Genomic DNA, 13,431 nt, shown 5'->3' with positions numbered 1-13,431 from the left:
TAGTGCTACAGCAGTCACTAAACCACACATACATTGTCAAAATAATTAAAATAAAGTGAAATGGGAAACAGGCAGACCCTTTAGTAAAAACAAACACAAAAAAGAGTGAAAAGGAAACATCTGGAGTGCACACCCGTGCAATAAAAGAAAAGGCAGAGCATCTGAAATCAGCCATCTCAGACCACTGCAAAAGGGAAACACACCTCATGAACTGGGAAATAAAGAAAACCTGCTCTAGCCTGTGGCTACAATACATACACTCATAATTTCATAACTGCTTCAATAGAAAAAAATACCACCAGCCGCCACTGTTCCAGACTCTTCATTCTGACATTCATCCTGACATTCTCCAGACTTCTGAGGAAATGAAAGTGATCCTTATGTGACCTATCATTAAATTGACATCACTAAAAAAATGTTGCCAACACATTTCTGTTTCAGTTTGTGGAAGCTGTTTACTGACTGTTTTTTTCTTTTCTAGTATCCAGTCTCCCTTAGGACGTCACATCACAACACTATGGAGTGTTGGTGATTTCCTTGAGTCCTGCATAGTAACCAACTTATGGAGAGGGCACAGACAGGGTTGAGAGTGAGCCCTCACACACTTCTCAATTTCACAGTGGGACAGGCCTACGCCTTCATGAAGTTAGCTGAGGGATTCACTGCATCTGATTCAATACTTGAATACTACACGTACTGTATGCCCCTTACTGGTAATCAGTAGTCATAACTGAACTAAACGCCCACTCCCCGTAGAGCTGATAGAGTTCATTGTCTTCTGACAACATTACACCATTGCACCTATCAGATGATCTGTATCAGATTTATAATGAATACAAATGAATGTATAAATAAATCATAAACACAGACATTAGCATTATCAAAAAACAAAATAAACAAAACATTGGTCCCAGAGTTGAATGACTTGTGGGTATTTAGGTCTCATGTATTTTACATTTATTGCGAGTCATTTTTGGAGTTTGGAGTTTTATGTAGGTCAAAGATTGTCATCTGATTTGAAAATCAATTTGAAATGAAGAGCCGATATGAAGGATACGGCCTCTGTCACACCCACAGAAGGAATCCCACAAATCTTGTTTGTGGTTCCCAGTTTCCTCGACCAGAAAGGTAGGAATCGAAACTTGAAGATAAATAATCCACAACACAGAGTCTGAATCAGTTTGTTTGAGACACAGATGAGTAAGGTAAGATAATATTCTGGGGTTTTTTTTGTTTGTCAACAGCTTTTTTTATACGGATTCTGTTAATTGAAATATTATTTTGCAAATAGATTTTATGATGATGACATATTTTTCTACATATTAGTTTGCAAATGGATGGGATTAAATATATAGATTATTGTTGATGGTCCCTGAATACTGTGTTGTCTGGTTTACAGTATAAACTGTCAACTATTTGGCAATATTAATGTGCAGGAGTTCAGTGGTGATTATTTTATGGTATTATGGCGTGTCTAACAGAGTAGATCACAGGGTTATGTAAACAGTTATGAAAAACAGTTACGTTTTTCTCATCTGTTGTCTTTAAAACCATGTACCTTAATTTAAAAAATTATATCATGTGCCATAACATTTGAAACTGATTAGTTTCAGAATTTCTCATCATCACAATTACCTGTACTGTATGTGGAGAGACCACAGTACAATTATAGCGATAGTTGGCTGAGAGTCAATTTAAACTTTATCTATAGTTTACAAAACAAGAGATACAAAGGTTGTAAGTGTGGCATAACTGATCCATATCTTCTAAGTGAAATATGATACTGTATGTTATTACACAGCTCTTTGTAATGCTTTAGAATGCTCCATTCACTTGAATGGGCCTTCCCAACCTATGGAGGTCTGATCATTTTGTAAAACAGACCATTGCTATGTACAGACTGCTGTCAAGGAAAATGGGTTTTGTGGCACTGATTTATGTCTTTCATATAATTCTGCGAGTATAGGTTATTTGGCTCAGTATATGGTCGGAGACGGCCGATTTGCAGATAAACATAATTTGTTTTCCTTTGTTATGCTTGGATTTTGTGAAAGTTAGTGAGAAATAGGCACTGTACATTCTAAAAATTCAAAACATGTATTTTGGTGTGAGATAACTATCTAACCTTAGAAAGATAACTTAACCTACACATAGAATTTTATTAGAAAGCTTATTTAATCCAAGTTTGATAATACATAATGGATACATGAAAAAAGTGGAAAGGTTACAATTATGAAAAAATGGAAGATTACAAAACACATAATAATATTAAAATAAATAGATGTATATGTTTACTCTACACTGGACACGGTGGAACAGTGGTAACATCAACAATCGATTTGATTCCCGCCACTTCATTTCAAACACATTCCTGTTACGTGTGACACTTGACAACACGGCACACCCTAGAAACTGGAAGAACCAGACTAGAGATTGGTTATGTGGAAATCACCAAATGGAATTTTTTATCACAATCATATGCAGATTTAAGTCTTCACATCTTCAAATTGTATCAGAGGAGGCTTCTATAAGACTACAGGTGAAGCACTGCTTCACCAAAAAAAAGTAAAAAACAAAACACAAAAAAAATCTTACAATTATCACAATTTTACTCCTTTGAAACAGAAATACAGTTACTAACACGAGCTGTTTTCCTGAAATCAGTTCTGTGAGTGACAACAGCGCCATCGCACCCGCGGTGAAACAGAGAATTACAGTGAATCAGACTGCTTCACCAACTTTTCGTTTTGCTTCACTACCATAGATATCTTTCCCCATTGACTTCAATGTAAATCGAGTGAAAACCCAGGCGGCTCGTGGTTTTTTTCAGTTTCAATTGATCCTTATGGCAGATAAGTCCCACCCGTGAAGCAGTGACCGATTGGACAGAATTTCACACTTCCTGCCGTTGAATGTGATTGACGCAACACTCTGGCCAATTACTGTCTCCATTAGCTTGCCATCACTTTTCAGTTGCCTTCAGTGACCTTACTAGAGTTTCATTATAAATTGTGTAATTCATTCGCATAGTTTGTTTTACATTCATTTTGTAAGATACATCGGATTTTTTTCTGTGTAGGAGAGAACGTTTTATTTAGGATTATTGTGTGTAGCTCTGTGTTTTCTAACATCAGCTAGGGGTCTCCCCCACCAGTCAGCTAACGTTAGTGACTCGCTAGAAGCTAAGTCCTAGCAAGATGGTTTCGACGGAAGTTTCAGGCGATGAACATCGCTGACCGCAACGTACAGGATTCTTTACAGTTTTTTGAAATGAGGACCTATGAGTGAATGCAGAGGGGAGACCAAGAGACTTCCTGTGAAATTAACACAGTTCGTGGGTGCTACTTTGGCTACGGTAAGGATAAACTTGATAAACTGTAGGCTACAGTAGGCTATGCATTAGAAAGTGCAGCTTCTCAACGTAGCCATCCTGTAAGTTCATTGATGTGTTATGATAACATTAGCCTATGTTATGGATGTGTAACGTCTTGGCTTCCCATTTTAAAACCTCAACTTTGTCAAAGACAATTCAGAACAATCTGCAGCCTCATGAACTGGGAAATAAAGAAAACCTGCTCTAGCCTGTGGCTACAATACATACACTCATAATTTCATAACTGCTTCACTAGAAAAAAATACCACCAGCCGCCACTGAATTGTATGTAATACTTGCATGGTTCTACCAAGAAAACTGAAATACATGAGTATTTACAGTTTAAGCAAAAGAGAAAAATAAATTAGTTATATAACTTAGAATACATACAGAAGTTTAAGATGAGTTACAAGGTGTAATATTTTTTCAGGAATGGGATGGGAGACTTTTTATATCTCTTTGTTCTGTCTTGGAGAGACTGCAATTGTGCTGATTGTCTGGCAGACCGAAGTCAAAGTCTCTACATAATTAAGGGTTGGTAGTGAGAGGACTTAGAGTGCATGTTTGTAACTGATGTATGCTCTACCAATGATAATCTGGCAGGCTCGTTTTTGGACACTGATGCAGGTTTCCATGCCAAGCTGAAGAGACATTCTGTTGAGTGGGGTGGACAAAACCAACATAGATCGTCCCCAAATCTGATGTAGGCACACCAGATCTTCTCAGCCTCCTCAGACAGTGCAGTTTACAGTAGTTTAGTCAGGTCTTTTTGACAATTTATTCAATTAAAGAAGTTCAATTGTGTCACTGGTAGTTGTTGACTAAGAAAAGAGGGACAGGTTTGAGTGTTACACTTTGTTGGATTCAGTGTCATTTTGCTGTTTTGAACCCAACAGTCCAGACTGTCCAGTGTCACTTGGGGGGATGTTATCTTATTAGCTTGGTAGATATACTGTAGATGAGGTTTTAATCATCCACAAAGTTCCACCTGTTTGGGAAGTCTCTGGCTGCACAGTTGATGAGGGCAAGGAAGACCAGAGGGCCAAGAAGAGAACCCTGAGGTACTCCTCCGTTGAGTTCTGACCAGTCTGAATGGCACTCCTGGTATGGCACTCTATGTCTTCTGCTGGAAACAAAGCTGCACAGCCGTGGCATTCAAGCGGGTCTGACACCTAGCTGTGGGAGCCACTCCATTGCTACAGTGAGGTGTACTTTGTCAAATGCTTTGGAAAAATTAGTACTGACACTGCCTGACCTGTCAGATGCTTTAAAGTGTGTCTTGAATGCTCACAAGGGAATGGGTAGAGGACCTTCCTGGCCTGCCACCAAACTGGGAAGGGTCCAGGTTTGAGGATATACAGTATAATTTTCGACTTTCGGTTCAGGACAGGAATAGCTGTTGCCCCTTTCCATTGTGATGGGGTTAGCCCCTCCTGAAATTATGGGTTTTATTGAACATTACCTCTTTCATAGATCTAAAGGTAAACATGAATGATGACATGGGATACAACCGCCTGGAACCAAAGGGTGTCATGCAAAACTTGAAGAAATACCTAGGTGAGTTTTCCTCATTTTTCACTTTTACTGTGAACATATCTAGATCATCAAGCCAATGTAGATATGTCTGATTATTGAATGAAATTCATCAATTCACTAACTCTCACCATGTTGTGAATGCCTTACTATACATTATATTATATGTTGATATTTTACAATATACTGTTGTTGCTTCTTCACTAGGATCCATCACAAAATGGAAAGCATTATTTTTGGTTGTTTTTGTCAGCCTCTTCTTGATCCTCATCATTGGATGGGTCAAGTTCACTGGTAAGTTATTCCCTTTTGAACTGCTCATCAGGGTTAATTTACATACACCATCTGATCAACAAGAGACTCAACAGAGTTCTACAACAGGAGTGGTCATGTATGGTAGCTTAGCAACATGAAATAACCTGTTGTGATATGACAGGTCAGGATGCTCTTCATGTGGAAGGTTTTAGAAAAGGCTCAAAGCGTGACTGATATATTGTCAACAGTGTGTGTGTGTGTGTGTGTGTGTGTGTCACCATTGTCATTAATAATGTTTTTAACAAGGTTTTCCACCTCCACAGTCTGTATGCGTGAGTCTGCAGCAATGGAGATGAAGGCATTGGAGAGGGAGAACAAACTACGGCAGGAGGCTCAGAAAAACCTCACTGAAGCCATACAAAACATAACAGCTGAGGCAGAGAAAAATATAACAGATTGTAAGAGCAAGTCTGCAGAAAGAGAGAAGGCAGCCTTGGAGAGAGAGAGAACACAAAATATAACCATACAAGAGATGAAAGAGCAGATTGAGAACATCACAGTAATGGCAGAGAAAAGACTAAACACAACCGTAAAACAGATAAGGGAAGAGGCAGCAAATACCTCGAGTGAGAAAGTGAAGGGTATACGACAAGAGGAGGAGCTAAAGAGAACTGACCTTGAAAAGAAGATCAGAGAAGATGAGGAAAAGAAGAGAAATGACAGTGAAAATAATATCAGAAAAGATGAGGAGAAGAAGAGACATGATCTACAGATGGAAAATGACAGACTACAAAATGAGATAAATATGTTCAAACACAAGGATAGAAGACCTCTTTGTAACACAGGTCACATGACTGCAACTGTACCCTATGCACTTGGAATATGTCTGGTATTTTTTTTTGTTATCACCTAATGGATAATAGCTAAAGTTATTAATTTTATTTTCATTTGATTTTAAATTATCTTTGTTTGTTCAGTAATTAACTCATCCATTGTTTTTATGTACTCTATGTATTTCTATTTTTATAGATATTGTATCTTGTCCATTATCTAATTAGCTCTTCTGCCCCCTGGTGGTACGTAAGTGTCACTGGTGAACAATAATGGTTTCTCAATCCTCTGTTCTGTCCTGTTGAACAGGGAACAGTGAACAGGGAAAACAACAAGAAACAATACAGATGTATGTGATTTATATAGAATTAAAATCGGTTAAAATAAATGCTTCTCATCATTGTCATACACATGTTCTGTTTCTGAGCTCAACTCCTTACTCTCTCAAGTGGTCAAAAGATCGATCATTGTCCTCTGCCATTCATTGGCTTATGCTCAAGATTGTACCCATTGGTAAATACGTTTTACTCGACTCCAGCCTGGTGCCTATACGGCCGACCTGCAGCTGTTATGTGGGACTATCCTTTACCAACCCCAGTCTCACTCATGCCACATTGCTTGATCAGATTCATAAATAAAATAAAAAAATAAATAAAACGAAGACAGAATGATCTCAGCCATTACATAGATGACTTACTGTAATTTATTCATTCCCAAGCAGAAATTACAGTGCTACAGCAGTTATTATGCATTGGTGTGTTGAAAATTCCTAAACAAGATCAGAACAACTAAAATGGTCATAAAATTAAAGGGATGTTATAAAAAAAAACATATATTGTAAAGGTATTAAATGCAGTTTCACTTCATTTATTGATTTATTTGTTTTGCTTTGGAGCTTTCCCTGCAGTTGTGGAGTACGGTAGTTGGATTTTAACTGTCATGAATACCACTCATGACAAGCACCCTTCCACCATAAGATACAGTTAAGAACAAAATTATTCATACCCCTGGCAAAGATTGATGTATTGTTGATTTTCTCTTGACCAGTATGTTTGTTCTGACTGAAAATAAAAAACGGGAGATTTTTTTTTTTTTTTTTTTTTTGGGGGGGGGGGCAGTGTTTATACCAGATCTGTGTTTGCATATTTAATACGTTTCATACACGTGTTTCAACACTGCATTTCGGTCGTTGCTTTTACCTTACCATTACCTTATGCATGCCAGTTATGTATCCACCGGCTGCCTGCCTGCAGCCTACTTCCAAAACTCCAAAGCTGCTTGCTGTCAGATTTGGTTCCGAGGGCACAAGTTCAGTGTATCAACAACACTCAATAACAGTTTATGTGATGTGTTAATCAATTAAATTCCCAACAATTTCACAAAAGCTAGTTCTGGAGTAGGCCATTCAACTAGCCCGCTTGCTTACGACGAGACTCAGGCTGCGCAGTCGGCACCCGCTTCCTTATTTGGGTTTTGGGTTGCCAGGTTTTAGCCTATGACAAAACGGTTGAAATTGAAACTAAGTGATCGTGTATGTGTAGGGTGTATTTCATACACAATCTGCCAACCTGAATGGATCAATGATTTTAAAATGAAGTTTGATGGCCATGCAAATTACAGGAGTTTTCCGGGAGAAATATCAAAACGGGAGGGTGCTGGGAGATGACCTTGAAATATGGGAGAAACCCGGGAAAAACGGGAGTGTTGACAGGTATGCATTAAGTCCATGCCTGCACCTTTGACAAACCTTAAATTTAGAGAAATCACATACATACTTAGAAATGATAGTTAGATGTTGATAGTTTGACAAAGCACATTACATTGACATCCATAATATGGATGTTAAAGGTAGGGTCCAAGATGTTTTCATGGAGCACTTTTTACTATATTGCTTAAAATCCTCTTCACACTACAATTGTAAGCAATTACTGTAATTAAATGCTCTAACACAAAAATAAAAAATGCAGTCACCTGTGCAATGTACAGGACTGGAAAAACACCATCCAATGATTTTGAGTGTCCCATCGAAATGATTGGATGGTGATATTTCTATCAAACTCAACTGCCATTTATCCCTCCTGCTCGTCTTTACTCTACTCTGGAGTTGGGGCTACGGGGAAAATCTGAAGAAACATGTACTTTTCCAGGATCTTGTAACCTACCTTTAATGAAACGTGCTTTGCAATTCATTTTGACAACCACTCTATTCATGAAGTGTGAGCATTTTCACTTACTGCAATTTGGCCAGAGGACACCCCCCTTGCTGCATTGCGGTTTTGCCTGACCCCATCAGCCCAATCATCATTAAGCCGCTCTTTGAGACCCGTCATCTTTTTACTCTTACTCAGGCTTACATAGCAGGCACTGCAGCATTTCCTGTTTGCCTGGTTCATCACCTGGCAAGCAGGACAAGGTCTGAATTTTCGCTTTGTCATACTGAAATATACATATAAATACACAGAGACAAAGATTATTATGATTTCTAACAGGCAGCACATTTAAAAGTCATAAAGGTTGTCCTAAAACCACAATCCACACAGAAATAGCCTTTACGACACACATTCAATGACAAAATTAAATTAATATAGGCCTAATGCTCTCAGATGCCCTATTATTAGTCTTGGACCGTTAAAAAAACACTGATCTATGTCCAACACTCCCATATTAAATGAACAGGGATGGCTCTGTTGACCTAAAAATGTTATTTTCTTGTTTTTATGTTTATTTATTTATTTTCTTTATCGCAAAATGATGCCTACATCTAATGGAAAGGGGAAATGCCTGTGCACAAGCTATAGGCCTCCGCTAGCCCCAAGAGCACATGGTGCAACAAGGTTTATGCCAGCCTCAGCTAGCCCCAAGAGCACATGGTGCAACAAGGTTTATGCCAGTCTCTGGCTACCATAAAATCCCTGCAGTGCGCTTAAACACTACCAAGCACAACAACACAACATCCAGTGACAACTTAATGGCATGATTTGATTATTTCCTATCGTCAAAAAGCTACATGTCCAATTTTAGCTTGAGTGCAATACTTACGTGAAGGAGTCAAAAAACGCAATGGTGCTTGGGATCGTTGCAACATGATGTAGATGATCACTGTTGACGTTGATTGGCCGACGTCAAGAATTATGCCATTTTTACAGTAAAAATCATAAGCCTACTACTAGGCCTACCGGTAGCTTATTTATTATTATTATTATTATTATTATTATTAGTAGTAGTAGTAGTAGTAGTAGTAGTAGTAGTATTACAAAGCCCACAGCGCGAATCGCTTGTTGGTTGACCCCCTGCGTCAACATCCGAAGTTGAGGGTCTGGCCAATTGGTAGCCTAAAAAAAAACTAAGAAGAAAATAAAAATCCTGTATCCTAAGAAGGCTAAATCCTCACGCATTTTCATTGCAAGATAGCGCCAGTATCTAGTCAAGTTATTTGTCATCAACGCCAAGAAAAACAAAATTTTCCAACACACGTTGGTTGACTGATTCAAAACCGTAAATCTCAATCGCAAGCACATCTCTCCTTCGTTTACCGCAGCGGCAGAATGCGACGGTGAGGGTTTTACATTCAAGTCAATTGGACAGCCCTATGCGTTAAAAAAACAACGACGAGGGATTTACGTTCAGGTCTATGGGGCGGCCTTCATCGTCCAGTAGCGACGCAATGGGGGTACCTTCCACTTCAACAGTTGACGACAAGGGTCAGTGACCAAGCCTCAATATGTGACGACTAGGGGTGAGACTGTGTAGGTTTGTGTTGTGTATGTTAATGTTATTCAATACATTCAGTTGACCATCATACATTTAATTTTATTGTTGCTTCTCTACCACTTTCTGGAACAAATAATAGCTGGGGAAAAACTCAATGACTAATCATACTAAATACAATACAAGATAGTAAACTAAAAAATGAATAAAACAGTAATCGAAATCAGAAGAGAAAAAAGAAAGAGATAAGAAATAATTTTACATGTAATGAAACCATAATACATAATGGCATTATAAGCAAGGAAAATGAATCTTAAACAAAAAGAATGACTAAAACTATAATGGATCTTCAAGAGTCAAGTGATGACTCATGCTCATGCATGATGATGCAGGTCATATGATGACAGATATGACCACTGGAATTGGAATATATCTGATAAAATCTAACCAAGCCGTTATCAATCTTGTATTAAGAAAACAAAATCTGATTGTATAGTTTTCAGGAAAAAAAATCGAATTTAATAGTTTTCAGTATGCTGCACAAATGTAACATTCTCCCACAGTATGTTTTACTCAGTATTCAGGTGTTGTTGATGGGCATATACTGTATACGCAGTTGGAGGGCAGGTGAGCATGATGTTTCAAGTTCTTTACCTGCTCAAGCTCATGAAGGCTCAAACATTGTTTGTCTGATGTTGATTCCAAGAGCCTGTGAAGGCTAGGCCCTCTCTGATGCCCTCACAAGTGTGAATGAGATCATGAGACAGTGATCAGGGAAGAGCCTTGTTTACAGACTACACACTACACGCACAGACACATGCACGCACGCACACACACACGCGCACAAACACACACCCGGGTCAGTACACACTCTCACACACTGACCCGGGTCAGTACACACACGCACACAGCACACACACACCAACCCAGGTCAGTAGACACTCTCACACACAACACACACACACATGTTTCAGGAATCTCATTCGACTTGTTTGTATTTCCCCGTTTCCTCCAGAGAATGTAAGAAAGAAGAGATCAAATCAACAACATGGCCTCTAAACCAGTACACTTAAAACACAGACTTGCAAAAACGGTAAGAGAGGACTACATTTATTGAACTATTACCTTTTGAAATGGCTTTTCGGAAGTTGAGCCTTAAAAACTATGAGCATGATCTACTCTAGATTATAATCTGTCAAGGTGTGGCACAATGTAAAAGTATAGGACTTGAATGGTGAACAATTTACTGCATATGAGACATAATTTATACCAGGTCCAGTTGTTTTGGATTCATATATGACATAATTCTTGAATTACATGAATTTAGTGTGTCTCATTTGTTGGTATTCAGGGTTCCTACGCAGTATGGAAAACCTGGAAAAGTATGGAATTTGATTTTAGTAATTTCCAGATCTGGATAAGTATGGAAAAAAGAAACAAGGGTATGGAGAAATATTTGTGTTTCCAGACTATTGCATCTACAGTACTAATCACTTCACTCAGGTCATAATAAACCATTCCTACTGTTGTGTAACTACAAGTTATTATAACAACTCCATAGGTGGTCATGGTTTCCGAGTGTGTTGCGCTAATATTTTGTCTTCTGGTGGATTTTTAATGTTTGTCAACATCATTCAATGATAATGGTTCATGAAAATCTTGATATAAAGTTCTGTAAATAACAGTGATTAATGCACTCTTTTTTTTTCTTTGATTCACAGGGGTGATCCCCAAAACGGACGATGGAATCTGCCTGCCTTCATGGAAGTATCACAAGCTTTTTCTAGCTATCTGTTCAAAAAATAAACTGCCAAATAAATAAATGTCGAACTGTTTTATTTCATTGCATGGCTATTGTTGCCCATTGGATGGATTTTAAAACATTATATGTAACATTAATGATTTGCAAACATTTATTTGAATTATTATCAATTAATAGTGATTGGATTAAGGAGAAAAAATAAGATACTTAGAATAACCCATAAATTAGGTCAGCATAACCCAGAAATGACCGTGAAAATAATATAAATCCTGGGTTGTATAAGATAGCCTACCCAACAATTATGTAGGTTTAACCTAACAGTTTTGTTACGATAACCCAATGTTTGGGTTAGACTATCAACCCAACTCATTGGGTTGACCGAACAACCCAATTTTCGGGGCTAATATAACTCAGTGCTGGGCTCGACCACTATTTACCCAGTGGTTGGGTTGAAATTGGGTTGTTTTTAACCCAATGTTTTTTAGAGTCATGGCACATACCAGAAGAGGTGAAAGGGACATAAAGGGAGTCAGTCGATAACCTTTATTGTTTTAGCTGATGAAGAGGAATGGCTCTATCAGTTAGCATGTGTAGCACTTTGAGCAGATGTGGGAAATGTTGACAGCTGTGTTAACAAAAAAACATACTTGAGTGAAGCCGACACCTCTAATCAACCTGTAAATGTTATGTTAGCGAAATTAGGCCATCTCTTGCGAGGATTCACAACACCATGTGAAATAATTAAGTGTACTAAGCTTACTATGTTTTATGTTGCTTTATTTGTGAAATATAGTGTAACACATATTTGAAAAAGTGTTCTGTAAGCATGTGTATGTTTGTATGTTTTCAAAATAAATATTGTTGTCATTACTGTACATGTGATACTTGGCACGTGCACTCAAGAAACTGGAGGAACCAGGTTGATAACAGGTTGGTTATGAGGGAAATCACTGACGAGATACAATTCTATTTTTCACTTCTATTTTCCTACAATCATGGGCTATCCAAGAGGAGACTTTAAAGTTTGTTTTAATTTAGCATGTCCTCTTTGATCCTAGGTTAAAGGTGACCATGAACATGACATCTTGCTCTCTGAAGAAAATGGCGCCGGAGAAAACTTGATAAAATGCCTTCGCAGTAAGTATGACAACTGTCTGTTAATATCTAGACCAGCCCATATATCACAGTGTCTGCATGTAGTATTCTAATTCAATACTGGACCGACTTGCTTTGATATCCCAAGTAAAATAAAACTGGGCCATTAGAATGTTACAGCAACTGTGAGAAAACTATACAATGAAAGCTTTATATCTAGGGCATGGCCAGTGATGTCAAGGCAATCCACTTACTTTTGCCATTTATTAATTGGCTTAAAATGAAAAGTGTCTGGCAACATGTGATGGATGCAATAGATATACCTATGCATGTTTACCAAGTGTAAAGAAAATTCTAAAACTAACCCTTTTCTATTAAAATAGAGGCAGGTCAATTTTGACACCTAAGACAACACAATGATTAAGCTGAATAGGTAACATATCTCTTAATATTGTTTTTCTCTTTCACAGGTTTCAGCAAAAAGATCTGCTGGAGAAAAGCAGTCGAAAATAATGCAGCTAATTATCTTGATTGCATTTCTCACCATTATATGGATCATGTCCATTGGTAATTCATTCCCATTTAAACTCCTATTCAATACATATTCTCATAGAATATGTGAATAAAAAAGAGGTATGATAAGGGTACACAGGCATGGTAATTTAGTTGACAGTACTAGCCCATTAATTATAATTTGCTAAAAATAGGCTGTCAATTAAGTGTAAATGATCTACAGTATAACAAAGTTCCCAAATATGCTGCTTTAATGCGTCTCCTCTGGCTTGTAGCATTGACATCTGAAATGTCAATGTTAAGTGAAGAAACTCCAGGATGTTGATGTGCAATTGTACATCAGAGGATCAATGTAAATATA

The 13,431-nt window shown here is 37.9% G+C and overlaps 1 protein-coding gene across 2 annotated transcripts; it reads left to right on the top strand.

The window, feature by feature from the left end:
* The first annotated feature begins 1,156 nt into the window (after positions 1 to 1,156).
* On the top strand, positions 1,157 to 6,333 carry LOC143128127 (uncharacterized). 2 transcript variants are annotated; one of them, XM_076289827.1, is made up of 4 exons: positions 1,157 to 1,205; positions 4,847 to 4,930; positions 5,114 to 5,200; positions 5,485 to 6,333. In XM_076289827.1, the coding sequence occupies exons 2-4, from the start codon at positions 4,861 to 4,863 to the stop codon at positions 6,072 to 6,074; spliced, it is 747 nt and encodes a 248-aa protein (XP_076145942.1). In that variant the 5' UTR covers positions 1,157 to 1,205; positions 4,847 to 4,860; the 3' UTR covers positions 6,075 to 6,333. The 2 variants fall into 2 exon arrangements, with proteins under 2 accessions (XP_076145942.1, XP_076145951.1); XM_076289836.1 differs by lacking the exon at positions 1,157 to 1,205 and adding an exon at positions 3,985 to 4,076.
* The last annotated feature ends 7,098 nt before the right edge of the window (positions 6,334 to 13,431 follow it).

The sequence above is a fragment of the Alosa pseudoharengus genome, unplaced genomic scaffold, assembly GCF_046254945.1.
Source record: "Alosa pseudoharengus isolate Yale_2024_CS ecotype anadromous, Long Island Sound unplaced genomic scaffold, YU_APseudo_1.1 YU_APseudo_1.1_scf_1, whole genome shotgun sequence".
NCBI lineage: Eukaryota > Metazoa > Chordata > Actinopteri > Clupeiformes > Clupeidae > Alosa > Alosa pseudoharengus.
The sequence above is the reverse complement of the archived record's forward strand: the minus strand, read 5'-3'. Positions and strand labels throughout refer to the sequence as shown.

Excerpts from the sequence above, each read along its gene's own strand:
- LOC143128127 (XM_076289827.1), top strand. The coding sequence starts at position 4,861 with ATGAATGATGACATGGGATACAACCGCCTGGAACCAAAGGGTGTCATG. Across the intron at positions 4,931-5,113 it reads AAACTTGAAGAAATACCTAG|GATCCATCACAAAATGGAAA; the intron begins GTGAGTTTTCCT and ends CTTCTTCACTAG. Across the intron at positions 5,201-5,484 it reads TGGATGGGTCAAGTTCACTG|TCTGTATGCGTGAGTCTGCA; the intron begins GTAAGTTATTCC and ends CCACCTCCACAG.